Here is a 26,780-nt window from a genome sequence, read left to right on the forward strand (position 1 = left end):
CCTTCTGCTGAGTGGAAGGTGGCAGAGGTGGAGGATGTGCTCAAGTGTGAAGCTCAGAGGCCACACCCAGGTAGGCCTGGCTTCCCTGGTGGGGCAGGGTGGGGCCCAGACTCACTTTGGAATGCCTGTTGGGGGAATCTTTGCCTGCTGCATCCTGCCTGGATGGGTGCTTGTTCCCACTGCTTCCGGCTATGGCTGACAGCCTGGCCTGGGCGGGCACATGCCACAAAGGCTCTGTAGGAAAACAGGAGACACACCAGTGGTTAGGAGTGACTCAGGCCAGGGCCTGAAGAATCTGGCCCCTCTGCCAGCCTGTCTGCTCACCCACGGCATGACCCCATCAGTTTACGCCTTGGAGTGCAACACTCAGTAACAGAGAATACATCTCAGCACATACTATGTGCCAGACACCGTTCTGAGAGCCTCAATGAAGCCGTACAATATCCCATTTCCCTCTCTCCCTGTCACCCAGGCTAAAGTGCGATGGCATGATCATAGCTCACTGTAACCTCGAACTCCTGGGTTGAAGCCATCCTCCTGCCTCAGCCTCCCAAGTAGCTAGGACTACAGGTGTGCATCACCATGCTTGGCTAGTTTTTTTTTTTTTGAGGTCTTGCTACGGCATCCAGGGTGGTCTTGAACTCCTGGCCTCAAGTGATCCTCCTGCCTCAGCCTCCCAAAGTCCTGGGATGATAGGTGTGAGCCACCATGCCTAGCCTCCTTTACCCATTTATCTATGAGCTTGACTGTCTTTTTTTTTTTTTTGAGATGGGGTCTCGCTCTGTCACTCAGGCTGGAGTGCAGTGGTGTGATCTCAGCTCACTGCAACCTCCACCGCCCAGGGTTCAAGTGATTCTCCTGTCTCAGCCTCCCAAGTAGCTGGGATTACAGGCGTGGCACCACCACGCCCAGCTAATTGTTTTGTATTTTTAGTAGAGACAGGGTTTCACCATATTGGCCAGGCTAGTCTCGAACTCCTGACCTCGTGATCTACCTGCCTGGGCCTCCCAAAGTGCTGGGATTACAGGTGTGAGCTACCACACCTGGCCCAGACTATCTTTTATCTTATTGGTTAGTAGAGTTCTTTACATATGCAAGGTAGCAATCCTTTGTTGATTTTATGTACATAGTTTTTTTTTTTTTTTTTTTTTTTTGAGATGAGTCTTGCTCTGTCACCCAGGCTAGAGCGCAGTGGTGTGATCTCGGCTCACTGCAACCTCTGCCTCCTGAGTCAAGTGATTCTCCTGCCTCAGCCTCCCGAGTAGCTGGGATTACAGGCACTGGCCACCACACCTGGCTAATTTTTGTATTTTTAGTAGAGACAGGGTTTCACCATCTTGGCCAGGCTGGTCTCGAACTCCTGACCTCATGATCCACCCATCTCAGCCTCCCAAAGTGCTGGGATTACAGATGTGAGCCACTGTGCCCGGCCCATAACTTTTTTAAAAAAACAAAAATGGAATCATGATAAACACTGTCCTACAATTTAATTTTTCATTTTGTAATATGTCTATACTTGCTTTTCTGTTTATATCTTCACAATAGGTCTTCACATAATTGAACGTGATGTTACCCTAATAGTATTGCACTAAGTGAATGTATATCAATGACCTGCCAGTTTCCTACTGATGGATATTTAGGTTATCTTCAACAGTCTTGCAATGGCCTTCCCTCTACATGTGACTTTGAGCAAGCGTGGGATTGTGTGTGGGACAGAGAGTTCTACTGGTGGAATTGCTGGTCCAAAGGTGAAGCAGGTTTAAGAGTAGCAGCTGCTGTGGATGTCAGACCTGGCGCGGTGGCTCACGCCTGTAATCCCAGCACTTTGGGAGGCCGAGGCGGGCAGATCACGAGGTCAAGAGTTTGAGACCATCCTGTCCAACATGGTGAAACGCCGTCTCTACTAAAAAAATTACAAAAAATAGCTGGATGTGGTGGTGTGCACCTGTAGTCCCAGCTACTCGGGAGGCTGAGGCAGAAGAATCTCTTGAACCTGGGAGGAGGAGGCTACAGTGAGCCGAGATTGCACCCCTGCACTCCAGCCTGGCGACTGAGTGAGACTCCGTCTCAAAAAAAAAAAGAGTAGCAGCTGCTGTGGATGTCAACTGGTTTAACCTCTCCAGCCTAGTCAGTATGCCTGAACCAAGTATCTTGTTGACCTTAAAAAAAAAAATTGACCAGGCGCGGTGGCTCATGCCTGTAATCCCAGCACTTTGGGAGGCCAAGGTGGGGGGATCATTTGAGGTCAGGAGTTCAGGACCAGCCTGACCAACATGGTGAAACCCTGTCTCTCCTAAAAATAAAAAAAAATTAGCTGGGTGTGATGGCACATGCCTGTAGCCCCAGCTACTTGGGAGGCTGAGGTACGAGAATTGCTTGAACCTGGGAGGGGAGGTTGCAGTGATCTGAGATCATGCCATCACACTCCAGTCTGGGCAACAAAGCGAGACTCCGTCTCAAAAAAAAAAAATAAATAAATAAAATAAATAAATAAATAAAAATTGACCAACCCTAGTGGAGGGCATTTAGATATTATCTATGGAAATTACAAATGCACTAACTGAGGAGCTGAACGCTGGTGGTTTAACCCCAAAGCTGACTTTTGATCACTATGGTATTCAAGATCATTAACATAATGATAATTCCCATTAAGCGTGTGTTCTGTGTCAGGCGCTATTCATAAGCGCTCTGTGTACATTACCCTGCTGCGTCCTCCCAGTACCACTGTGAAGTGGGTATCAGGAGCATCTCCGATAGATGTGGAACAAGACTCGGAGAGGTTAAGCAGCTGGTCCAAGGTTGCACAGCGGGAAAGAGCCAGGCAGAACGTGGGGCTCAGGCTGGCCTGGTTTAGCACCTGTGCTGTCAAGCCCTGCCTCCTCCCTCGGCTTCACCAACAACGGCAATGCTGGCAGTGGTGGACAGTGAGTGCCCAATGGGCAGGAGGTCTTGTTCTCCTAATGATGGGCCGTGGGCTTGGCTGGCATTATCTCACTGGACCTCCCACAAACTGCCCTGGAAAGAGAGACACCTAGGATGTCCACTACAGGAGTGGAACCTGAGACTGAGGGGGAGGAGGTCACTGCTGAGGCCACACACCAAGCACATGCCCGACTCAGAACTGCCCACCAGGCCTGTGGGACCCCGAGCTCGCAATCACACTGCCACCTCTGGTGCAAGCCCAGGGTACTCTCGGGCCCACGTTCCTGCTGGGGAAGGTGGCCTGGGTGACTGCGCAGAGCACTCAGGGCCACCGCAGAGAATGGCCTGGCTGGACGTGGTCTAGTCTCAGTTGAGGGTGTCACTGCCTGGGTGGCTTTCACTCGGGAACCATGGATGCGAGAAAGTGGGGAGGCCGGCCTCTCTGTCTACCTGCTCTGCCTCCATTGATGGTTTTCCTCTTTGGGGCATCCTTATATGCCCAGAAGGGGCCGGTTCCCCGGGAGGCAGGCAGTCATGCTGGGAAACCACATTTCTACAGAGCGAAGCCCATGGCAGTCACATCTGGCCTCAAAAACCACAGATAACGGACAACTCCAGCGCTCTGCCTCTGGGCTGACCTCTGCCCCTGACTTGAGACTTGAACTCGGCTGCCCTGCAGCACCTCCACTTGGGTATCTATCGGGCACCTCTCACCGAACATGGCCAAGGCCAAGGCCAAGGCCAAGGGCTGTACCTTCCCCCAAACCTGCATCTCCCACGGTTTTCCTGCTCAGTTCATGGCTTCTCCTTTCAGCTGCTATGGCCAAAACCCCTGTGGCATCCTTGACTTCTCTCATGCCCACAACTAGGCATCATCAGGAAATGTGGTTAACGCTGCCTTTAAAATACTATATCCAGAATCGTGCATCTCTGCCTACCTCTGTCCCCACCTGGTCCTGCTCCCACGCCACCTGACAGTAATCTGTAGCCAGGGGCTCCTGGGAACACCCAAGTCAGATCCCGCCCCTCCTCTGCGCAGGAGACTGAGACCTGCGGCTCCTGTCCCACTCTCAGTACAGGACAATGGCCTCCCCATGGCCCACAAGGCTCCACATACTCTGCCCCTGTCCCCTCCCTGATCTCAGTTCTCACCACATGGGCCTCGTCGCCACCACCTCAGGGTCTCCAACTAGCTGTTCATTTTCCCTGGAATGTTCTCATCCCCACTGACTTCTTTGCATTATTCCAACCTCACCTGAAATGTGATTTGCTCAGAGATGCTCCCCAAACCCTACAAATCTCTTTCTGCACACTGTGACAGTTTCCACTTTTTTTTTTTCAGACAGAGACTGCTCTGTTGCCCAGGCTGGAGTGCAGTGGCACAATCTCGGCTCACTGCAACCTCTGCCTCCCGGGTTCAAGTGATTCTCCTGCCTCAGCCTCCCGAGCAGCTAGGATTACAGGCGCCCGCCACTATGCCTGGCTAATTTTTAGTAGAGATGGGGTTTCACCGTGTTGGCCAGGCTGCTCTCGAACTCCTGACCTCAAGTGATCCGCCTGCCTCGGCCTCCCAAAGTGCTGGGATTACAGATGTGAGCCACCGTGCCCGGCCTAGTTTCCACTTTATACTCGGCATTACTGTTAATGTTTTATCATCATCGTGTCCCTGTTATTGTCCAATTCTCCCACCAAACTTTCAGCTCCAATAAGGCAGAAAACATGCCTGCCTGGCTCACCCGGTATCCCTGACGCCCAGCCTGGTGGCATCATCCGTTGAATGCATGCACAGGTCAAAGGGCAGCTTCCTCCCCATCCTGGCTGCCCCTGCATTCTCCTGCCCCAGCTCTGCCCTCAAAAGGCCCTGATCCTGTCCCCTAGTTCTCTGGATCAGCCCTCAGTGACCTGCTGGCCTTCCTACCCCAAACTTGACATGTTGGGCAGGGGACAGCGTGAGAGATGTGCTAAAACCCTGGGCCAGGCACAGTCTCCGGGCAGCCGGCGACCGTGGAGGCACCCTCCCAACCTGGGTGCTCTGAGGCCTGGGAAGCGCTCACACTCTGTGAGTGAGGGGTTGTGGGTGGAGCTTACAGAGGGGTTCTGGGACCCAACAGGGCTCCGTTCATATCCTGATTATGCTGCTCACCAGCAGTGACCTGGGACAAGTGACAACCTTTCTGTGCCTCATCGTCCTCCTTTCTAACCAGGGACAGTTGCAGTGCCCACCCTGTCGCGTTCCTGAGATGACTAAACACAAAGTCATGTGCAGCGTGCACACTGGACAATCCACAAAACTGTGCGGCTGTTATTAGGATGGCTCACTCTATCGGGGCTGGGCAAACCCCCATATCTGCTGTGAAGCCTGATCCTTGCCATCTTTAGTGAACCACCTTTTTTAAAATTTTTTTTATTTTATTGAGACAGGTGTTGCTCTGTCGCCCAGGCTGGAGTATAGTGGATCATGGCTCGCTGCAGCCTCAAACTCTTGGGTTCAAGCCATCCTTCCACCTCAGCCTCTTGAGCAGCTGGGACCATAGGTGCGCACTGCCACACCTAGCTATTTTTTTTTATTTTTTGTAGAGGCTGAGTCCCACTAGGTTGCCCAGGCTGGTTTCGAACTCCTAGCCTCAAGTAAACCTCCCACCTCAGCCTCCCACAGTGCTAGAATTATAGGTGTGAGCCACTGTCCCTGGCCTTTTTTCTGGGTCTTGAATACATTCTAGACCTCGCAATGATTTCTTTTTTTATTTTTTAGACGGAGTCCCACTCTGTCTCGGAGGCAGGAGTGCAATGCGTGATCTCAGCTCACTGCAACCTCTGTCTCCCAGGTTCAAGCGATTCTCCTGCCTCAGCGTCCTGAGTAGCTGGGATTACAGGTGCATGCCACCACGCCCAGCTAATTTTTGTATTTTTGGTAGAGATAGGGTTTCATCATGTTGGTCAGGCTGGTCTTGAGCTCCTGACCTCAAGTGATCCACCCGCCTTGGCCTCCCAAAGTGCTGGGATTACAGGCGTGAGCCACCGTGCCCATCCTCATGATGATTTCTAAACACAGATTCCCCTGATTCGTGTGGGTGTGTGTGTGTGGCAGCGGCAATTTTAGGAGTCAACTATAACAAGGTCCCAAGGAAGTGAGAGGGGAGCCAAGTTCCAGGGGACAGAAGAGGGAAGGGAAGGGCAACGGTGAGTTTCTTATTTGGGGCCCACGGTATATGCAGGAAACATTTCCTCCCCATTTTGTACTTTGGTGTGTAATGAAATAGCCAAGCAACACTTTTCTCTTTTTCTGAACTTGGTGAGGAAAAAGGAAAAAAGGGATCCAAATCTATCTGTCTGGGAGCAAAGAAGACAGAATTGCAGGCAGTGACATGATCAAATGTGCTTAGGACAGGAGCAAACCATGCACGCCCTGGAGGCAGCAAAGAGGCTGAGGCCCTAGCAGTTCGATCTGCTTCCCTGAAGCCCAACCACTGTCTCTGGTTTTTGTTTTTTTTTTTGAGACAGAGTTTCTCTCTCATTACCCAGGCTGGAGTGGAATGGCGTGATCTCAGCTCACTGCAACCTCTGCCTCCCGGGTTCAAGCGATTCTCCTGCCTCAGCCTCCTGGGTAGCTGGGATTACAGGCATGCACCATCACGCCTAGCTAATTTTTTTATTTTTAGTAGAGACGGGGTTTCGCCAAGTTGGCCAGGCTGGTCTCGAACTCCTGACCTCAGGAGATCCGCCCGTCTCAGCCTCCCAAAATGCTGGGATTATAGGCGTGACACTGTCTCTGGTTTAAGAGAACCATGGGCTGAGATACTGAGGAATTCTCCAGGCCATGAATCTTGGGGCATGCAGCCCCTTCTGTACCCCACAGCACCTGGGGGAGCTGGTGTGCTGATGGGGTCAGCTCTCCCAGCTGCCTGGAAATTCTCAGACACTCCCTAAGAGGACATCTTCACCCCTCCCACTCTGACATCACTGCTTTCTAACATTGCTCATTTGTTTGCTTCTTTCTGAATCCATCTTGCCCATTCATCTGCTGGTTCGCAGACTTCAAAGGGGCTACAAGTTTGTTCTATGGAATTATGTTTAAAATATTCATCTGAGTAGTTCACAACATGATTAATAATGGGGAAGACACATTGAGAAGATGCTCAAATCTTAGCAGTCTTCAGAAAAATGCAAATTACAAACACAATGTCAGCTGGGTGCGGTGGCTCGCGCCTGTAATCCCAGCACTTTGGGAGGCCGAGATAGGAGGATCACCTGAGCCCAGGAGTTCGAGACCAGCCTGGGCAACATAGCAAGACCTTGTCTCTATAAAAAATGTTTTTAAAAAATAATAAATAAAATAAAACCACAATGTGGTAGCATCACTTGCCCATGTAATGAATGAAACACAGAGGCTGGTGAGGGCATGCAGCGACTAGAACTCTCACATGTTGCTGGACAGGATATAAGATGCTTTGTCATTTTGGGAAACAGTTTGGCACCTTCTTATAAAGTTAAACATACTGGCCCTGTGTGGTGGCTCACACCTGTAATCTCAGCACTTTGGGAGGCCGAGGCGGGTGGATCACTTGAGGTCAGGAGTTCAAGACCAGCCTGGGCAACATGTTGAAACCCTGTCTCTATTAAAAATACAAAATTAGCTAGGAGTGGTGGCGCATGCCTGTGGTCCCAGCTACTTGGGAGGCTGAGGCAGGAGAATCGCTTGAGCCTGGGAGGCGGAGGTTGCAGTGAGCTGAGATTACGCCACTGCACCCCAGCTGGGGCAACAGAGTAAGACTCTGTCTCAAAAAAAAATAATAAAATAAAATAAAATAAAATAAAGTTAAACATATGACCTAGAAATTTCACTCCCAGGTGTATACCCTACAGAAATGTGAGCGTATGTCCATCAAAAGACAGGCACAAGAATGTTCCTAGCAACACTGCTCTAGGCAGCCCAACTGCAAACAACCCAAATGTCTATCAACACCAAGATGGTGGCAATAAATTGTGGCTCATTCAGACAACGGCGGATACCACTCCGATACTGCAATACCATGTACATTCACTGGCTGGCTGTCACAAATGTAACACTGAGTGACAGAAACCAGACACACATACACAAAATAGACACAGTATGAAATTCAAAACCAGGCAGAGCTCAGGCTGTGAGAAGTAGGACAGGGTTCCTTTGGGGGTACTAACTGGGAGGGGAATGGGGGTTTGGAGAGGCTAGCCAGGTTCTGTTTCCTGCCTGGGTGTGTCCACTCTTCGATAGGTTATCAGGCTGTGTCCTCATCATGTAGGCTCTTTTCTTTTTTTTTGAGACAGAGTCTTGCTCTGTCGCTCAGGCTGGAGTGTAGTGACTCGATCTCAGCTCACTGCAACCTCTGCCTCCCAGGTTTAAGCAATTCTCCTGCCTCAGCCTCCTGAGTAGCTGGGATTACAGGCATGTACCACCACGACTGGCTAATTTTTGTATTTTTAGTAGAGACAGGGTTTCCCCACGTTGGCCAGGCTGGTCTCAAACTCCTGACCTCAAATTATTATCCACCCGTCTTGGCCTGGCCATTTTTTTTTTTTTTGAGACGGAGTCTCACTCTGTCACCCAGGCAGGCTGGAGTGCAGTGGCACCATCTCGGCTCACTGCAACCTCCGCCTCCCAAGTTCAAGTGATTCTCCTGCCTCAGCCTCCCAAGTAGCTGGGATTACAGGTGCACGCCACCATGCCCGGCTAATTTTTGTATTTTTAGTAGAGATGGGGTTTCACCATGTTGGCCAGGCTGGTCTCGAACTCCCACCTCTGCCTCTTAAAGTGCTGAGATTATAGGCGTGAGCCACTGCGCCCGGCCATGTGGGCTCTTAACACGTGCTGTATGTCTATAAAAGTTGAAAACAAAACAGGAGGGTTTATGTAATGAAAAGCCACAGGACGCAGCCAGTCCTGCTCCCGAGAGCACAATGCTTAATCTTTTTCAGCTACCTTCCCTGGTGGCTCCCAGCTCCGTATCACACAGCTGCACGCCAGCTCCGGCCTTATCAGCGGGAGCAGACGCCACCTGCTGATGCCCTGTCTGGACGGATAAGGATCTTGCTCGCTGGTTCCGCTGCTCTCCTGGGTGCCCTCTCTAGTCTTACACGTGGCGCTTACAGCTTTCTTTTGTGTTTTATCTGTCACTCACAGGAGGGGGAGTGTCGCCTGTCAAGCTCTAAGTAAGAGGTCCTGCGGAGTGAGGTGGGCGGGTGGGTGCAGCAGCTGGTGGGGGCCCTACCTGGCTTCTGGCGTTCCATGGTGCTCTCCTGGCTGGTCAGGCCGCCGGAAGAGGAGTCACCGCTGGACGTCCCATCGTGGCTGAAGTGGGGATCAAGAGATAGCAGGGGGTGTGGGGCAGCCGTGTACCTGCAGGGGACGAGAAGAGACGTGCCCAGGGTGAAAGACCAGCCTGTATCGAAAACCACTTGAGCCTGAGCCTAAGCCTTGCTCACCAGTGATTTTAGACACATGGGAGGCTCCGCTGTGGATGAGAGAGAGAAAGCAGTTAGGAAGGCTGGATGAGTAAGCCCGGAAACGTGTTATTAGCTGCGGGTCCGGGATGAGAGTCTCGCCTGGGAAGACTGCCAGGCAGCTGGTGGCGGCGGAGCAAGGCGGGTTCCTAAGGGAAGGAGGGGGCAGAGGCCGCTTGGGCCGACAGCCCTACCCCTGGGCTCCTCTCAGGGGTCCTGTTTTCTGGCTGTGACATGGGGTGAATGTCCCCAGCAGCTACTGCCCCAGGCCTCTCTCGGGCTGCCTTGCTCTGCTGGAGACAGCAGGTTGGGAAGCATTCATGGGTGTAGCAGGCCCTGAGTTGGGCAACTGGGGCTTCAAACCTCACCATGGCTTCTTGCCTAGACAGATGCAGCCACTTCCTAGCCCACAGCCTCAGTTTCCTTAGCTGTCAAGAGGCGATAACAGTAGGTCCTTCTTCTGAGGACTGAAGGATGCCCCATCATGCCCAGTGTTTAGGCAGGGGCTGACTCCTGACACATGGTCACTTGGGACACCTGGCTGATGGGCTAGAACTCTGTGTGTTCTACCATGCCCAGCTCACGAGGTAACATTTTCTACCTCACAGAGTTGGGGAGTGGATGGAATAAAGTTATCCCCTAGACAGAGGTCCTCCTGGAGGCCAGCTTCGCACACCCACAGGCAAGGCTAGGATTTGGTGGCAGAAGGCTCTCACTGTGCCCTCCTGTCCCAGTGGCATTCTCTATTTTTTTTTTTTTTTTTTGAGATGGGGTCTTGCTCTGTCAACCAGGCTGGAGTGCAGTGGCACAATCTCAGCTCACTGCAACCTCCACCTCCTGGCTCAAGTGATCCTCCCACTTCAGCCTCCTGAGTAACTGGTACTATAGCTGCATGTTACCATGCCCGGCTAATTTTTAGTATTTTTTGTAGAGATGGGTTTCACCATGTTGCCCAGGCTGGTCTTGAACTCCTGGGCCCAAGCGATCTGCCTACTTCAGCTTCCCAAAGCGCTGGGACTACAGATGTGAGCCACCACACCCGGCCCACCATGGGGTGAATCTTGTAGACACTTCCTAATGTTCAGTCCTCCTTGGATCACAGCCGTTCGTGGTACAAAGTCTTCTCCCTGTCTGAGGCTGGTTCAGAGACAGGCCTGTGACACAATTTTGGCTGATGAGACACGAACGGAGGTGAGAGTTATTAAGATGCCCACAAAACATTCCAGTTCTCCACTTCCAAATAGATGGCAGGACACACTTCCAAGTCTCTTGAGACTGGCTGGAGTCATGTGACCAGCGCTCGTAGCTGAGCTGTCAGGGAAGTGACCTGGAGTTGCTGGCTGCCTGGGGAGCCTGGGTCCTGAGAGGTCCCTGCCAACCAGCAGTGGAACTGCAGAGGAGCTGAGAAATAAACGTTGCTGATTTAAGCCACGGAGACTTTCAGGTGTCTGTTACCCAGCACCGTCTGACTGAAATCGGGTAAGTCTGCCCAGAGGCTTCTGGGAAATCTCCTTGCTCCTAAGAGGGATGACAAGAAAAGATGGCCTCTCTTCGCCCTCCAGATGCTGCTGGGTCCCGATTTAACATCATAAGCTGCTGCTGCCCTCTTGCTACCAGCCTGCAGGTGAGACCCACTCTGATGGTGGAAGAGAGGAGGCAGAAGGAATCTGGCCCTTGATAATGTGGTCAAGACGCTGGGTTCACCCTCCCTGGAACCTGCCCTGCTCCTGAGCTTCCTTTTCTGTGAGACAACAAATTCCTACAATGTTTGAGCCAAATTTTGGTTACTTCAGCCAGAAGCACCTCACTGACACAGGCCCTGTGCTCTGAGGGAGTTACTGAGCCTCCATTAATAATGTTGATATTAGCCAGGTGTGGTGGCTCACGCCTGTAATCCCAGCACTTTGGGAGGCCGAGGCAGGCAGATCATTCGAGCTCAGGAGTTCGAGACCAGCCTGGCCAACACGGCAAAACCCCGTCTCTACTAAAAATACAAAAATTAGCCAGGTGTGGTGGTGTGTGCCTGTGACATCCCAGCTACTTGGGAGGCTGAGGCAGAAGAATCAATTGAACCCGGGAGGCGGAGATTGCAGGTTGCAGTGAGCCAAGATTGTGCCACTGCGCTCCAGCCTGGACGACAGAACAAGACTCCATTTCAAAAAAAAGAAAAAAAGTGTTGATATTGCAATTCCCTGGTTGGCTCCTGGCATCTGTACTTTCAACTTGGGAGGATCTGGTGGGGGGAGGTGAAGTGATAAACTGGGACCCCCCAAGATGCCAAAGAGGAAGTAACTGACTTATCCAGGGTCACTCTGCCAGCTCAAAGCCAGGACTGTCTTTACAGGGACCCTGCTCTAACCCCCTGGCTTCAACGCCCTGAGCACAGTAGAGGGGTGTTTCAAGGGGCACTGCTCTCTCTGAAAACTCAACTCTACTCACTTGCCAGGAAAAAACACACCATCCTCCCTGCCCTCAACCAGACCTTGACCTCTGACACCTCCAGGAAAGGAAGACAGAGCCCAAACACAGGAAGTACGAAACGTGAATTCTTACTTTTCTCAATGTCTGAGGGCCCAGTTTCCAGCAATCAAAGGGATTTTACAAAAGCAACTCTGACTATAAGCAATCTTCACCTTACTAGCTGACTTCACACCTGGCTAGCTGCCTGGTAAAATGTGGCTCCATCCTTGCCGGAGATCGGAGTGTTGATGCACTTACTCAGTTTTCCCAAAAAGTCACTGTGAAATCCTCAGCACTCAGGAAAAATGGATAGGATGAGCCCGGGGAGAGCGGAAAGTCTGAGTGGCGGATGCTGCAGGCTGCTCCCCATAACTAGCCTCTCCTTCCTCCTTGGTAACAGAATCCCAACTGTATCTGGGGCAGCAATGAGACTGGATCACCAGACTACATGTCCCAGGATCCCTTGCAGCTCTGGCCAATGAGATAAAAGTGGAGGCGCCACACGTGACTTCCAGCCTCGAAGCTACCTCCTGAGTGTGCTGTGGGTGCCTTTGCCTCACCGCCTCCTCAAGGCTACAGCTTGAACAGCCACTTTGAACCAGGAGGCAAAAGGCCAAGGACAGCAACACATCAAGGAGGGGCCTGGTTTCCCGTCAATGTGGGGAAAGGCACAATCTTGTCAGAACCACTATTTTGTATACTATGCAGCCAAACCTAATCATAATACATAGACCCTCCTCTTTAGTTTACCTTGTTTCATCTCTCAGCTACTTTCCCCAATCAGACAACCTGTACTTTATCCAACCATGTACTTCTCTTGCTAACAAGACTTTTTTTGTTTTTTTGGGACGGAGTCTTGCCCTATTGCTTAGGCTGGAGTGCAGCAGTGACGAGAACTTCCGCTTCCAGGGTTCAATCGATATTCTCTTGCCTCAGCCTCCCAAGGGAAGACAGGCACGCGCCAAGATGCCAAGCTAATTTTTGTATTTTTATTAGAGATGGGGTTTCACCATATTGGCCAGGCTGGTCTCAAACTCCTGGCCTCAAGTGATCTGCTTGCACCTGCCCACCTCGACCTCCCAAAGTGCTGGGATTACAGGTGTGAGCCACTGTGCCCCACCCAACTAACAAGACTTTTTATTATCCCAATGTAAACTGACCTATGTTGACCATTCATTGGGATGCTGAATATATTCCATTTGGGACCATGTCTATCACCGTCCAATTTTGGTCAAACTGATTGGAAATCGGGACATTCCAGCATCTCATCACACACAGCTCTGGGGAAACATCCCTGGCAGAAGAGAAGATCAAACTGCTGTCTTTAACCTCATCTGAGTAATTTTAAAGTAATTATCTCTTCTTGGAAGATAACTCACTTTATAAAGGGTTTGGTGTTTTGGGATGAGCTGACTAGCTATGGTTTCAGGTGTCTCCAGGCAGAAGCTGGAGGTACTGACTCTGGGGAGGTACCTTACGGGGAGCAGGGTTGGGCTATGGGACGCTGGCTTGAGCTTCCCTCTTGGCCACAGAGGAAAGCACCAAGACAGACAGGACTGTGGGCAGCAGCCTCGCCGGGAGGAGAGCTCCAGCCTGCTCTGTCAATCTCCTACATCAGCAGATGGAACAATAGACAGGTGAATGACAGGATGCCTGGGCAAAATGATGGTCAGATGATGTAGCCTTGTTGGCTGCCACCCCAGCAGCCATCACCTCCGTTCCTGCTTGCCCAGATTCCACTCTGGCAGCCAGCCTTCTGTCACGTGACTTGAGTAAATCCTCACAGTTAACACAGCCACAGAGGTGCAATGTGACCTTGCCAGGGGTTGAGGGGTGGGCAAGTGATCCAGTTCCTTCCCTTTTTTTTTTTTTTTTGACATGGAGTCTTGTTCTGTCACCCAGGCTAAAGTGCAGTGGTGCGATCTCAGCTCACTGCAACCTCTGCCTCCCGGGTTCAAGTGATTCTCCTGCCTCAGCCTCCCAAGTAGCTGGGACTACAGGCGCCTGCCACCGTGCCTGGCTAACTTTTGTATTTTTAGTAGAGACGGAGTTTCACCATCTTGGCCAGGCTGGTCTCGAACTCCTGACCTCATGATCCACCCGCCTCAGCCTCCCAAAGTGCTAGGATTACAGGCTTGAGCCACCGAGCCCGGCCCCTTCCCTCTTAATTAATTATTTTGGGACAGAGTCTCACTCTGTCACCCAGGCTGGAGTGCAATGTCACACACCTGGCTCACTGAAGCCTTGACAGCCCGGGCCCAAGCAATCCTCCCACCTCAGCCTCCCAAAGTGCTGTGTCAGGGTCAGCCCTCTGGAACCATAGTCCTGGGTTCTCATCTTGGCTCTGTTACGTCCTGGCAGAGTGACCTTAGCCAAGCAAATTCACCTCACTGAGCTGTAGTCTCCCTCTGTAAAATGAGGGTAATTAAACTACCCACCTCAAGAAGTTGCTGGGAGGACTCACTGAGATCATGTGTATAGATCAATGGAACCCAGAAACAGATCCACACAAGGATATCCAATTAATTCTGCACTCCCTCATTTTTGCCTTAAGGAACAAAAGCAGTACAGTGGAGTGGGGGTAACCTTTTCAATAAATAGCGCTGGAGTAAATCAGACAACCATAGGCAATAAAGGAACCTCAACCTAAACCTCTCACCTTACACAAAAATTAAAACAAACAAAACTCAAAATGGATCATGGACTTAAATGTAAAACAGTAAAATTTCCAGAAAAAAACACGAGAAAATCTTCAGGACCCAGCACTAAGCAGAGTTCTTAGACAACACCAAAAACCTGATCCATAAAATAAAATTTAAAAAAAAGATAATTTGGGCCTTATCAAAATAAAAAACGTAGGCTGGGTGTGGTGGCTCATGCCTATAATCCCAGCACTTTGGGAGGCCAAGGCAGGAGAATCACTTTAGCCCAGGAGTTTGAGACCAGCCTGGCCAACATGGTGAAACCCTGTCTCTACTAAAAATACAAAAATTAGCTGGGAGGGTTGTGTGTACCTGTAATCCCAGCTTCATGGGAGGTTGAGGCATGAGAATCGCTTGAACCTGGGAGGCAGAAATTGCTGGGAGCCGGGATGGCACCACTGCACTCCAGCCTGGGCAACAGAGCAAGACTCCGTCTCAAAATAAATAAATAAATAAATACATAAAAATAAAAAATAAAAAACTTTTGTTCCGTGAAAGACCCTGTAAAAAAGACAAACTAAAGGCTGGGAGGAAATATTTGCAAATCGCATATCTGACAAAGGACTTGTATTTAGAACGTCCAAACAACTCTCAGACACTGAACACCATCACATCCAATTAGAAGACGCACAAAAGACACGCACAGGCACTTCACTGAAGAGGATACAGGGTTGGCAAATAAGACATGAAAAGGTGTTCAATATCGTTAGCCATTAGAAACATGCAAATTAAAATCACAGTGAGATATCACTGCACACCTATCAAAATAGCTCAAATGAAAAACAGTGACAACGCCAAATGGTGAGGATGTGGAGACCCGGATCACTCACGCTCTGCTGGTGGGAATGTAAAATGATACAGACACTCTGGAAAACAGTTTGGCAGTTCCTTTTCAAACTAAAAATGGACTTACCATACGGTAAGCAATTGTACTCCTGGGCATTTATCCCAGAGAAATGAAAACTTATTTTCATGCAGAAACCTGTATGCCTGAATGTACATGTTCACCGCATGAATATTTATAATAGCCAAAACTCGGAAACTACCCAAATGTCTTTTTAAATTTTTTTAAATATATTTTTAATATTTTAAAAAACTTTATTTCAACCCAGCATCACAGATTCAAAGTGCCCTGAATATGCACTCCCCCAAATGTCTTTTGATGGGTGAGTGGTTAAACTGTGATATATCTAGACCACGGAATAAACAGCATAATGAATGAACTAGAGACTCGAGACAACGCGGATGAACCTTAAGGATATTCTGCTGAGTGAAAAAGACAACCTCCGAAGCATACGTACATACGATTCCTTTTATCTAACACTCATCATGAAATAAGAATAATTAAAAGACAGGTTGGGTGTGGTGGCTCACGCCTGTAATCCTAGCACTTTGGGATGTCCAGGTGGGAGGATGGCTTGAGGCAAGGACTTCAAGATCAGTCTCGGCAACACAGCGAGACCTTGTCTCTGTGAAAGAAAAATTGGCTGGGTGTGGTGGTGCATGCCTGCAGTCCTAGCTAATTGCAAAGCTGAGATGGGAGGACTGCTTGGGCCCAGGAGAGTGAGGCTTCAGTGACCTATATGATTGTGCCATTGCACTCCAGCCTGGCTGACAGAGTGAGACTTTGTCTCCAAAAAAAAAAAAAAAAAAGAGCCTCAGAACAGATGAATGGTGAATGGTTGCCAGGGGTTAGGCATGGGGGGAAGAGATGGGTGTGGCTATAAAAGGGTAGCATGAGGCACCTCGTGATGGTTACACAACACTTCACATGTGATAAAATTGCACAGAGCTACAGACACACACACACAAATGAGTGCATGTATAACTGGTGAATTCTGAATAAGCTGTAGGCCTGTACCCATGTCAACCTCTTGCTTTGATATTGCGTTATAACCATACAAGATGTTAACAATAGAGGAGGCTGCGTGAGGGGTTCAGGTTCGCAAGACCTCCCTGTATGTTTTTTTTTTTTTTTTTTTTGAGACGGAGTTTTTGCTCTTGTTGCCCAGGCTGGAGTGCAGTGCCACAGTCTTGGCTCACTGCAGCCTGCACCTACCAGGTTCAAACGATTCTCTCGCTTCAGCCTCCTGAGTAGCTGGGATTACAGGCGCGTGCCACCACACCCAGCTAATTTTTTGTATTTTTAGTAGAGAGGGGGTTTCATCATGTTGGCCAGGCTGATCTCGAACTCCTAACCTCAGATGATCCACCCGTCTCGGCCTCCCAAAATGCAGGCATTACAGGCGTGAACCACTGTGCCCGGCCACCTGTATTTTTTTTTGGCAACTTCCTGTGACTCAATAATTATTACAAAATAAAAAGTTAAAAGAAAATAATAAAGGGCGATACCAAAACTTTAGGGGAAAAAAAAAAAAACAACAGTTCCCAAGAACTTTCAGTAACACCACTGCCACCATCTTTGTTACTGGTGAGTCACTCTGACTGCCATTTCCAACCTCAGCCCCTGATGTCACCTGGGTGCCCCCACACCCCATGTCCCGCACACACCCGATTCGTCTCTGATTCTCCTGTGTTTCACAGCATCCTGCTTGTTCATGTCTGTGGCCTTTGCTCTGTTTGGAATGACTTTTTCTCTCCTCTCTGTGGCAGACTCCTGTTAGTCCCTCAAAGTTCTGTTCAGATATCACCTCCTCCAGGCAGCCAGCCTAGACCTCCAGGGCTGGGCTGTGTTCCCTCTTCCTCTATTAGAGTGCTCATCAGAGTGCACGTGGTTTTTACGATCCTCTCCAACACAGTCAGCAAGGGCTGACTACAGAATCCCCTCGTAATTGAGTATCTCAAATACTCCTCCTGGCATGCCAGAAAGCTCTTGAGACCCTTCGCTGAATGAAAGCTGAATGGTGGCTACTAGAAGAAGAAACAGTAGGCATGTTTCTCCAATTGAACAAGAGGCTTAGAATCTAACAATGGATGACTGTGGCGACTCTCAGAGAATGGTCCCTGGTGCAGCACCCCGAACCTACCAGGTCAGAAATTTGGGGCCCAGGACCAGTAATCTGTATTTTAACAAGTCCTCCTCTGGGTGATTCCAATGCCTGCTAAAGATTGAGAACCACTGGTTTGGTGGCCTGATCCCTGGTCTTAAGGCAGGTGGTTTCATTTTAACAAACCCACTCACTCCATCTTTTCATCCAATATATACCAAAGATCAGCCATGTGTCGGACTCTGTACTATGTGATGGGAGGTCTTGAAGAGCACGCTTACGCTCTCTGTCTCTCTCTCGCTCTCTTACAGGTGCACATACATGCACGTGTGCAAGCACACACACTCTTAGCTGGCTAATAAGGATGGAGAGCGCTCAAGGCCACGGTCAGGAAATACACAGGGAATTGGGGGGCAGTGCCTTGCCTCAAGAGGGAGCTCCAGAGAAGGGTTCTGGAGAGGGGCACAGAAGCTTGAGTTGGTAGGATGGGGGGAGTATGGGCGAGGAGTGTGAAGCATATTCAGGCCAAGGAAGGAACACCATCAAGGCTCTGAAATACAGACAGTCCCCCTAGGAAGCTGGGAGTGGCCAGTGTGGCTGAAGTGTGGCACTGCACGAGACTCGAAGGGGCCTTGGTGGCCACAGGGAGGGGCCCAAGCTGTGTCCTGAGGGCTCTGGGAGTGGTGGGAGGTTTGGAGCAGGGGACAGGCATGTTCACATATAGAAAGATCTGGCTGGGTGCGGGGCTCACACTTGTAATCCCAGCACTTTGGGAAGCTGAGGCGGGCGGATCACTTGAGGACAGGAGTTTGAGACCAGTCTGGCCAACATGGTGAAGATCCGCCTCTACTAAAAATACAAAAATTAGCTGGGCGTGGTAGCAGGAGCCTGTAGTCCCAGCTACCTGGGAGGCTGAGGCAGGAGAATCACTTGAACCCGGAAGGCGGAGGTTGCAGTGAGCTGAGATTGCGCCACTGCACTCCAGTCTGGCGACAGAGTGGTCTCAAAAAAAAAAAAAAAAAAAAAAAAGATCCCTCTGGCTGTTGAGTGGAAGGTAGACCAGAGGAGGTGAGATGAAGGCTGGAAGCCCACTGTGGTGGCCTGGGCAAGAGAGCAGGGAAAGGAGGAGGGGGTGAGTGACAGAGATGCTCAGGAGGAGGACCACTGCAGGGAGAAGGAGGAAGGGGACATTCACAGGATGAGGCCCATGGCTCAGGCCCAAGGACTGGGATTGATGTGGCTGCCCCTGAGACAGGGACCTGGGGGCAGAGGAAGAACAGAGGGCATGAGGGCTGAAGGCAGCTGGGGAATAAGCTCAGCCAGAGCCAGAACCTGAAGGGCCTTGAATGCCAAGTTTATCCTGAGGGCACTGGGGAGCCATGGAGGGTTTGGGGAGATCTCTCAGGCTGCCAGGTTGCAGATGGACGCAAGTGGGCAGAACTGAAGCCTGAAAGATCTCGAAAACTGGGTAATGCTGGCAGCCTGGTCCTAGGGGCTTAGGGCTGGAGAGAGTTAGATGCATGGCCGTGCTGGATGGTAGATGCTCTTGCTAGATAGGTGTCAAGAGAACAGCAATCAAAATTCTGCTGCAAGGAAAACCAACAATGGGTCCTGCCCAGCCCGGCCCAGTTTCGCTCCAAAACATGAGACATAACCACCCCATGGGGCTCCTCTGAGGACCTTCAGGGGTCCAGAAACACCATAAAATGGCAAATAGAATTGTGGGGGTGTACATTTGCTAGGGAAGAAGGAGCCACAGCTTTCATCAGATCCCTTAACATGAAAAGAATGGAGAGAGGCTGACCTTTCTGGGGATGGCTTGTATCTCACGTAGGTGGCCGAGCCGGGGGTGGAGAAGCTCCCAGAAGGCTGTCGGTAGGGAGGGACTCTGTCGGCCCCTGCTGGTGATACTGTGTAAGGGGTTTCTGGGAAGCTGACAGGCCTGGAAGGAGAAAGGGGAGGAAGGAGGCAGAGGGTGAGTGGGAGGGTACCTCTGCCCTGGGAGGATGGACGGACAGACGGATGGACGGACGGACAGACCGACCGACCAACCAACCTTTCCCCGGCCCAGCCACATCCCTTCTGCTGTTCACTGCTCAGGATGAAGGGGAGGATGCTGAGCACAGGGTGAGAGAAGCTGGGATGCCCCTGGGCCTCCTCTTCCCGGATCCACTACAGCTGCCCCCAACCCACAGCTTCTGCAGGCTGCTCAAGACTGTTCTCGCCTCTGCCCCCCAGGGACGAGAGGTCTCTCTGCAAGTTGGATTCCTTCAATTTTTGGAAAATTTTCTTTTTATCTTTTAACATATAGTATCTTCAAAAGAGTATCTGTAAGTTATATTTGTCATCATCATAAAACGAACTCCCTGAAGCTACCACCCAACCCCAGGACTAGAACAGTGGTGCTAACATCTACCCGTGGGCTTCCCCACTTCCCATTTCCCTGCCTCCTCCAGGAAGAAATCACTGTCCTAAATTTTGTGCTTATCAGTCCCTTCACCTTAAAAATAACAGAATTTTATTTTATTTTATTTTCAGAAATGAGGTATTGCTCAGTCTGGAGTGCGGTGGTGCAATCACAGCCTCCAACTCCCGGGCTCAAGCCATCCTCCCACCTCAGCCTCTTGGGCAGCTGGGACCACAGGTGTGCATCACGCCTGGCTAATTTTTAATAAATGTTTTTTATAGAGCCAGGGTTCTGCTATGTTGCCCAAGCTCTCTAACTCCTGGCCTCAAGCAATGCTCCTGCCTTGACCTCCCAAAATGTTAAGATTACAGGCGTGAGCCACCGTGCCCAGCCAAAAAAGCAGAGCTTTAATCGTTTACTTAGTATAGTGGATTTCTAACCCAGAGCTCCCCAGTACTGGGTCCCCAAACAAGAGACCCACGGTGAAAGCTGAAGGGAAGGAGGGAGGGAGGAACAAGGGAGACATAAGGATAAGAAGGAAGGTCAAAAGCCTGAGGCGAGGAAGAGGATGGAGGAAATAGTGCAGAGAGGGAGGGGCGGAGGATGGGTGTGGGCTGGTGGGGGTTGGGAAATGTTCGTCCCCCCAGCAGGTGCTTACCTCTTGCTGTGCAGTGGCTGGGACTCCCGGAAGGGGACTATGGGGGTCTGTTTCGGGGGCCGGCTCAGGGACTGGGCATGGCCGGGAGTGGTTGGAGTGGCCCACTTGGAGGCTGGTAGAGAGTTATGGGATGCGGGCCCGCTCCACTGCCAGGGAGCATTGCTGCGGTAGGGGGGCCGGCCCCCAGGAGTGACGCTTTCCTGTTCCGTCTTGGGCTCCGAGGTATTCATGTCATAGGTCTCCGGCCAACCCCTGGGGAGAAAAACTGCATTACTGAGAAAGGCCCCAGCCCACCAACACATGGGCCTGCTGTCTAGGCTGGGATTTCCTGGCCCAATATAAACCGGGATGGCAGGCCGGGCGCGGTGGCTCACGCTTGTAATCCCAGCACTCTTTTTACGAGGTCAGGAGAAAGAAGCGAAACTCACGGAAAATTACCGGCTGGTGGCGGGCCTGTATCCCAGAAGGAGAGCAGAAGAAGAAGCGGAGGCACTGCATGACCGAGATTGCCCACTGCACTCACCTGCAACGAAGCTCAAAAAATATATATATATATATATATATAAACCGGGATGGCCTATTTTTTTTGTTTTTTGAGACAGAGTCTTGCTCTGTCGCCCAGGCTGGAGTACAGTGGCATGATGTTGGCTCACTGCAACCTCTGCCTCCTGGGTTCAAGTGATTCTCGTGCCTCAGCCTCCTGAGTAGCTGGGACTACAGGCAAGCGCCACTACGCCCAGCTAAGTTTTGTATTTTTAGTAGAGAAAGGGTTTCACCATGTTGGCCAGGCTGGTCTCGAACTCCTGACCTCAGGTGATCCACCCGCCTCGGCCTCCCAAAATGCTGGGATTATAGGAGTGAGCCACTGCGCCCAGCTGGGGATGGCCTATTTTAAAAGTTGAGTGAATACTCCTTAAAATGGCCTGAAACTTACCAGCACAGAGTCTTCAACCAGCACAGGACCCAACACAGGGACTCCGACTGCCTGGCCCTTTCCACCTCATCTCCTCTTCCCTCCTCCCACTCGAATTCTCTGTTCCCTCCCCTCGCTTCTACCTGACCCAGGCCACACGGCTGCCAGTGTCCTCGACGGACCTGCCTGGCCCCCCTTAGCGGTACTCAGGGCCAGAAAGGCAGATGTCCTCAGAATCAAAGGACAGTAACTGCCTTGTTCCAAAGAAACTTAAAGGCAGCTGGAAGAGGAGCAGGTGACCTACTTTGCAGGGTGGTTAAAAAAAAAAAAAAGCCATGAAATCCACAACTTTGAAATAGATGCAGAGAGACCTGTGACTCCCCCTAGACCAGGCTGGCACATGCACCGCGGTGCTCCTGGCTTGAGGTGGGGAGATCCGCCGGCTGGGCTGGCATTCTCCACTGCCACTGCAGCACCGCATGGGAGGGGTCCCCGAGCCGTGCTCATGAAATCCACCTCCTGGCAGCTGAGAGCTGAGCTCAGAAGAGCCTTCAGCCTGGAAGCTCCCATGCCCCCATCGAGCTGAACATTCTGAGTTCCCTGGAGCCACCCGGTTCATGGCCACCCAGCAAAAGATCTGGTGGATAAGGTGGTTCAGAGGCTGCTGTGGTCTGGATATGTGTTCCCCCAAAAGTCATGTGTTGGAAACTAAACCCCCAATGCCACTGTTGGGAGGTGGGGTCTAGTGGGAGGAGCTTAGGGCAGAGCCCTCATGAATGGATGAACGCCGCTATAGAAAGGGCTTGCAGGAGTGGACTCTCTCTCTTCTGCTTTTCTGCCGTATTTGGACGTGGCGTTCCTGTCCTCCAGAGGTCACAGCACTCAAGGCACCATCACGGAAGCAGAAAGACCAGGCCCTATCCTGCCGGTGCCTGGATCTTGAACCTGCAGCTCCCACAACTGTGAGAAATGTATTTCTGTTCTTTATCCGTTATCCGATCTCATGTATTCTGTCGTAGCAGCACAAAACAGACTAAGACAGAGGTGGATGCGCTCTGGCACCCAGGGCCTGACACACCGCACCCCTCGGTAGCGCCATGGCTGGAACTGACACTTGGCAGTGTCTGCTGGCTGTCCCTTTGGATTGGCAGCTGCCAATGTCTCACCAGGCACCAGGTGAGGAACAATAACAATATTAATGTCTATCAGAGCCTGTAGACATGCCACGCCCGGGCAGAGGTGGGGACAGGTACCATCACTGTCTCCAGGCAGTGCACACCTGCCATTCCTGTCTGCCTGGTGTCTCTCCCCACACCCACTCTCCTGATAAGAGGTCTTTGTTAATATGGGCTCTGGGTGGGACTGATCCCACTTCTTGGCTCCAGATATGAGCATGTGACCCAGGCCTGACCAAATAGAAGCTTTCTCCAAGCCCCTACCCTGACACAATGACTAGCACAGAATTGTCATGTGCTCTAAGCAGGGCCAACGAGAGATAACGAGCATCAGTTGTTTGTTTTTTTTTTTGAGATGGAGTCTTGCTCTTCACCCAGGCTGGAGTGCAATGGTAAGATCTCGGCTCACTGCAACTTCCACCTCCCAGGTTTCAGCGATTCTCGTGCTTTAGCCTCCTGAGTAGCTAGGACTACAGGTGTGCGCCACCACACCCAGCTAATTTTTGTATTTTTAGTAGAGATGGCATTTCACCATATTGCCCAGGCTGGTCTCGAATGCCTGACCTCAAGTAATCCATCCTCCTTGGCCTCCCAAAGTGTTGGGATTACAGGCGTGAGCCACCACACTCAGTTCTTTTTTCTTTTTTTTTTTTTTTTCTTTTTGAGATAGAGTCTTGCTTTGTCACCCAGGCTGGAGTGCAGTGGTGCGATCTTGGCTCACTGCAACCTCTGCCTCCCAGGTTCAAGCGATTCTCCTGCCTCAGCCTCCCGAGTAGCTGGGATTACAGGCATGTGCCACCATGCCTGGCTAACTTTTGTATTTTTAGTAGAGATAGGGTTTCATCGCATTGGCCAGGCCAGTCTCGAACTCCTGACCTCAGGTGATCCGCCCACCTTGGCCTCCCAAAGTGCTAGGATTACAGGCATGAGGCACTGCGTCCTATTCTGGAACTGTTTTGAAAGCCATTAGGGAAAAAGATCTATTTCCACTGGGGATGCTGGGCTGAGGGGACCTAAGTTCAGAGCTGGGGGAGGGGGAGGCAGGAGACTGACTGAGAATGACAGCAAACATGGAAAGGTAAACAAGGGACAGAGACTCCTGGTGAGGGTGTCTGAGTCCCTGGATATGGCCGTGACTAAATGCTGTCCCATCTCCTAGTCTTGTCAGGTATGTGAGCCAGTGAAGACTCTCTTTTGCTGCGCCATGTTTCAGTCTGTTCTGTTGCTGGTACAGAGTCCTGATCAGTACATCACCTTTTAAAGACAAGTAAACTGAGGCACAGAGAAGTTAAATAACCCATCCAAGGTCAAACAGCCAGTAAGAAGCAGAAGCTGGATTTAAATATTTAGAACGTTGACTCCAAAGCCCACAACTTTAACCACCACGGACAATGGCCCCACCGTATAGTGGTTTGGGAGCCAGTGGGTAGATTTCTTATGTCCTTGACTTTTCCTTTAGTTACTTTTTTTTTTATTTGAGATGGAGTCTGGCTCTGTTGCCCAGGCTGGAGTGCAGTGGCGTGATCCTGGCTCACTGCAACCTTCGCCTATCGGGTTCAAGCAATTCTCATGCCTCAGCCTCCTGAGTAGCTGAGGCTACAGGTGCCTGCCACCACGCCTGGCTAATTTTTGTGTTTTTAGTAGAGATGGGGTTTCACCACGTTGGCCAGGCTGGTCTCAAACTCCTGACCTCAAGTGATGCATCTGCCTCGGCCTCCCAAAGTGTTGGGATTACAGACATGAACCACCGCGCCTGGCCTTTTCCCTTAGGTACTGATGGCTTCATCTTGGGCTAAGAGCCCCTGGGTACGACCTCAAAGAGAAAAACACAGCTGGGCAGTCCCAGCTACTCACACAACTCAGTCTGAGATGGGAGGATCACTTGATCCCAGGAGTTCAAGGCCAGCCTGGACAACACAGCAAGATCCTGTCTCCAAAAAAATAATAACTAATTAATAATAATAACTAAAATATAAAGAGGAAAATATTCAATCACTTTGAAGGCAGCATGGGCTGGGCACAGTGGCTCACACCCATAATCCCAGCGCTTTGGGAGGAAGAGACGAGAGGATCACTTGAACCCAGGAGTTCTAGATCCCATCTCTTAAAAAAAAAAAATATGGGCTGGGCGCAGTGGCTCACGTCTGTAATCCCAGCACTTTGGGAGGCCAAGGTGGGTGGATCACCTGAGGTCAGGAGTTCAAGACCAGCCTGGCCAACATGGTGAAACCCCAACTCTACTAAAAATACAAAAATTAGCCAGGCATGGTGGCACGTGCCTATAATCCCAGCTACTAGGGGGGCTGAGGCAGGAGGATTGCTTGAACCTGGGAAGCGGAGGTTGCAGTGAGCTGAGATCATGCCACTGCACTCCAGCCTGGGCAACAGAGCGAGACTCCATCTCAAAAACAACAACAACAACAATAAAAATGAAGGCAGCATGCAGCATGGAGCGGTACAGAGCCAGGGCTGCGGGGCCAGATGGCTGATTCAGATTTTAGCCCCGTTATCACCTACATGGGTGTGGGTGAGGAATTCTCTTCTCAGAGCCTAAGTTTCCTAATCTGTAAGATGGGGCTGGCTGTGAGCATTCTCTGAGGGTCAGCAGAGTCTGCATATGACAAGTGCTTAACAAATCAGAGCTGATGCAGTTGCCCCCTCCGGTGATTCTAAGGACAGTTTACCTGCTTTTCCCACAAACCGAAGCAAAAGCCTCATTTCTACTTTCTGAAATCCAACCAAACCACCTTGGGGCTCTGGAAAAGATTCTGCCCCAGCTCCTCCCGGCTCTTGCCTTCCCCAGTGATCTGAAAATGATCATCATCTAGATCATCAAGAGCTCAGCAAATAATGAAGATTCCTGGGCCCCATCCCAGATTACACGCATCAGAATCGCCCAAGGCAGGGCCCAAGGATCTGCATTTGACTGAGCTGCCTGTGATGATGCTGATACACAATAACATTTGAGAAGGCCTGCTTCATTTATTGATTAAAAACAATTTTTTTTTTGAGACGGAGTCTTGCTCTGTCACCCTTGTTGGTGTGTAGTGGCGCAGTCTCGGCTCACTGCAATCTCCACCTCCCGGGTTCAAGTGATTCTCCTGCCTCAGCCTCCTGAGTAGCTGGGATTACAGGCGCCCGCCACCACACCCGGCTACATTTTGTATTTTTAGTAGACATGGGGTTTCACCATGTTGTCTAGGCTGGTCTCGAACTCCTGACCTCAGGTAATCTGCCTGCCTCGGCCTCCCAAAGTGCTGGGATTACAGGTGTGAGCCACTGCGTCTGGCCCTTGAATTGTTTTTAAGGATTAAAAAGACATAACATGCATCCCTGTCTCCCAATCCCATCCTCCAGTTTCAACTACCAGAAGCAACCACTGCTCCCACTTTCTTATGCATTTTTTTTTTTTTTTTTTTTTTTTTGAGATAGAATCTCGCTCTGTCGCCCAGGCTGGAATGCAGTGGTGCGATCTCACACCACTGCACTCTAGCCTGGGCAAGGAGAGTGAAACTTCGCCTGAAAAAAGAAGAAAAACAAAACAAAGCAAAAACAAACAAAAAAACCCAAACAAAACTCCAGCCTTGTGGCCTGGGAGTAGGAGGAAGACGCCGTGCATTCTCCTCGGTGTCTGAGAGCATGGGGTCGGTGTGCAAGCCATGCAGCCTGGCAGTGGCAGCCAGGGCACTTCTGTCCCATCCTCACTGCTCCCCTCAGAGCTCACTACAACAGAAATTTGAGCCAGGGTTGCATCAACAGGCTGGGGAAAGCCCAGAGCCGGGGTCATCAGCTCTGCAAATGAGGTCAGCTACACACCTCTGCATTTGAAGAACAACAAAAACCACCCAAGTCCTGACCCACGCCCACCCCTGCAAACGGGAGGTCCTGTTTCCAGCAGCTGCCTTATAAAGGGAGCAAGAGGGAATGTCTTCCTCCTGAAAAGGGCAGGGAGAAGAACGTCTGTCTGGTTGCACTCTCCCTGGCCCTGTCTCCCCAAAGCTAGAGAACTGCAGACTTTTCTTTGCCTTTCAGTTTGTCCCTACCTGCATGTTTGGGGTGAGAGTCATGCGACGGGCAGGCTGGCTTATCGTGTGCACCCATGGGAGTGTGTGGAGAAG

At 50.8% G+C, this 26,780-nt stretch overlaps 1 protein-coding gene across 3 annotated transcripts in view; it reads right to left on the reverse strand.

The window, feature by feature from the left end:
• The window catches only part of SIPA1L3 (signal induced proliferation associated 1 like 3), a 290,592-nt gene that overhangs the window by 43,193 nt on the left and 220,619 nt on the right, over positions 1 to 26,780 (reverse strand). For all 3 annotated transcript variants that reach the window (XM_058426942.1, XM_032173072.2, XM_032173071.2), the window contains exons 11-14: positions 20,575 to 20,826; positions 19,314 to 19,451; positions 9,168 to 9,295; positions 116 to 234 (exon numbers count right to left, since the gene is read on the reverse strand). In XM_058426942.1, coding sequence (XP_058282925.1) covers positions 116 to 234; positions 9,168 to 9,295; positions 19,314 to 19,451; positions 20,575 to 20,826 — 637 coding nt within the window. The remainder of the gene's footprint in view (positions 1 to 115; positions 235 to 9,167; positions 9,296 to 19,313; positions 19,452 to 20,574; positions 20,827 to 26,780) is intronic.

This window comes from Hylobates moloch, unplaced genomic scaffold (assembly GCF_009828535.3).
Source record: "Hylobates moloch isolate HMO894 unplaced genomic scaffold, HMol_V3 SCAFFOLD_13, whole genome shotgun sequence".
NCBI lineage: Eukaryota > Metazoa > Chordata > Mammalia > Primates > Hylobatidae > Hylobates > Hylobates moloch.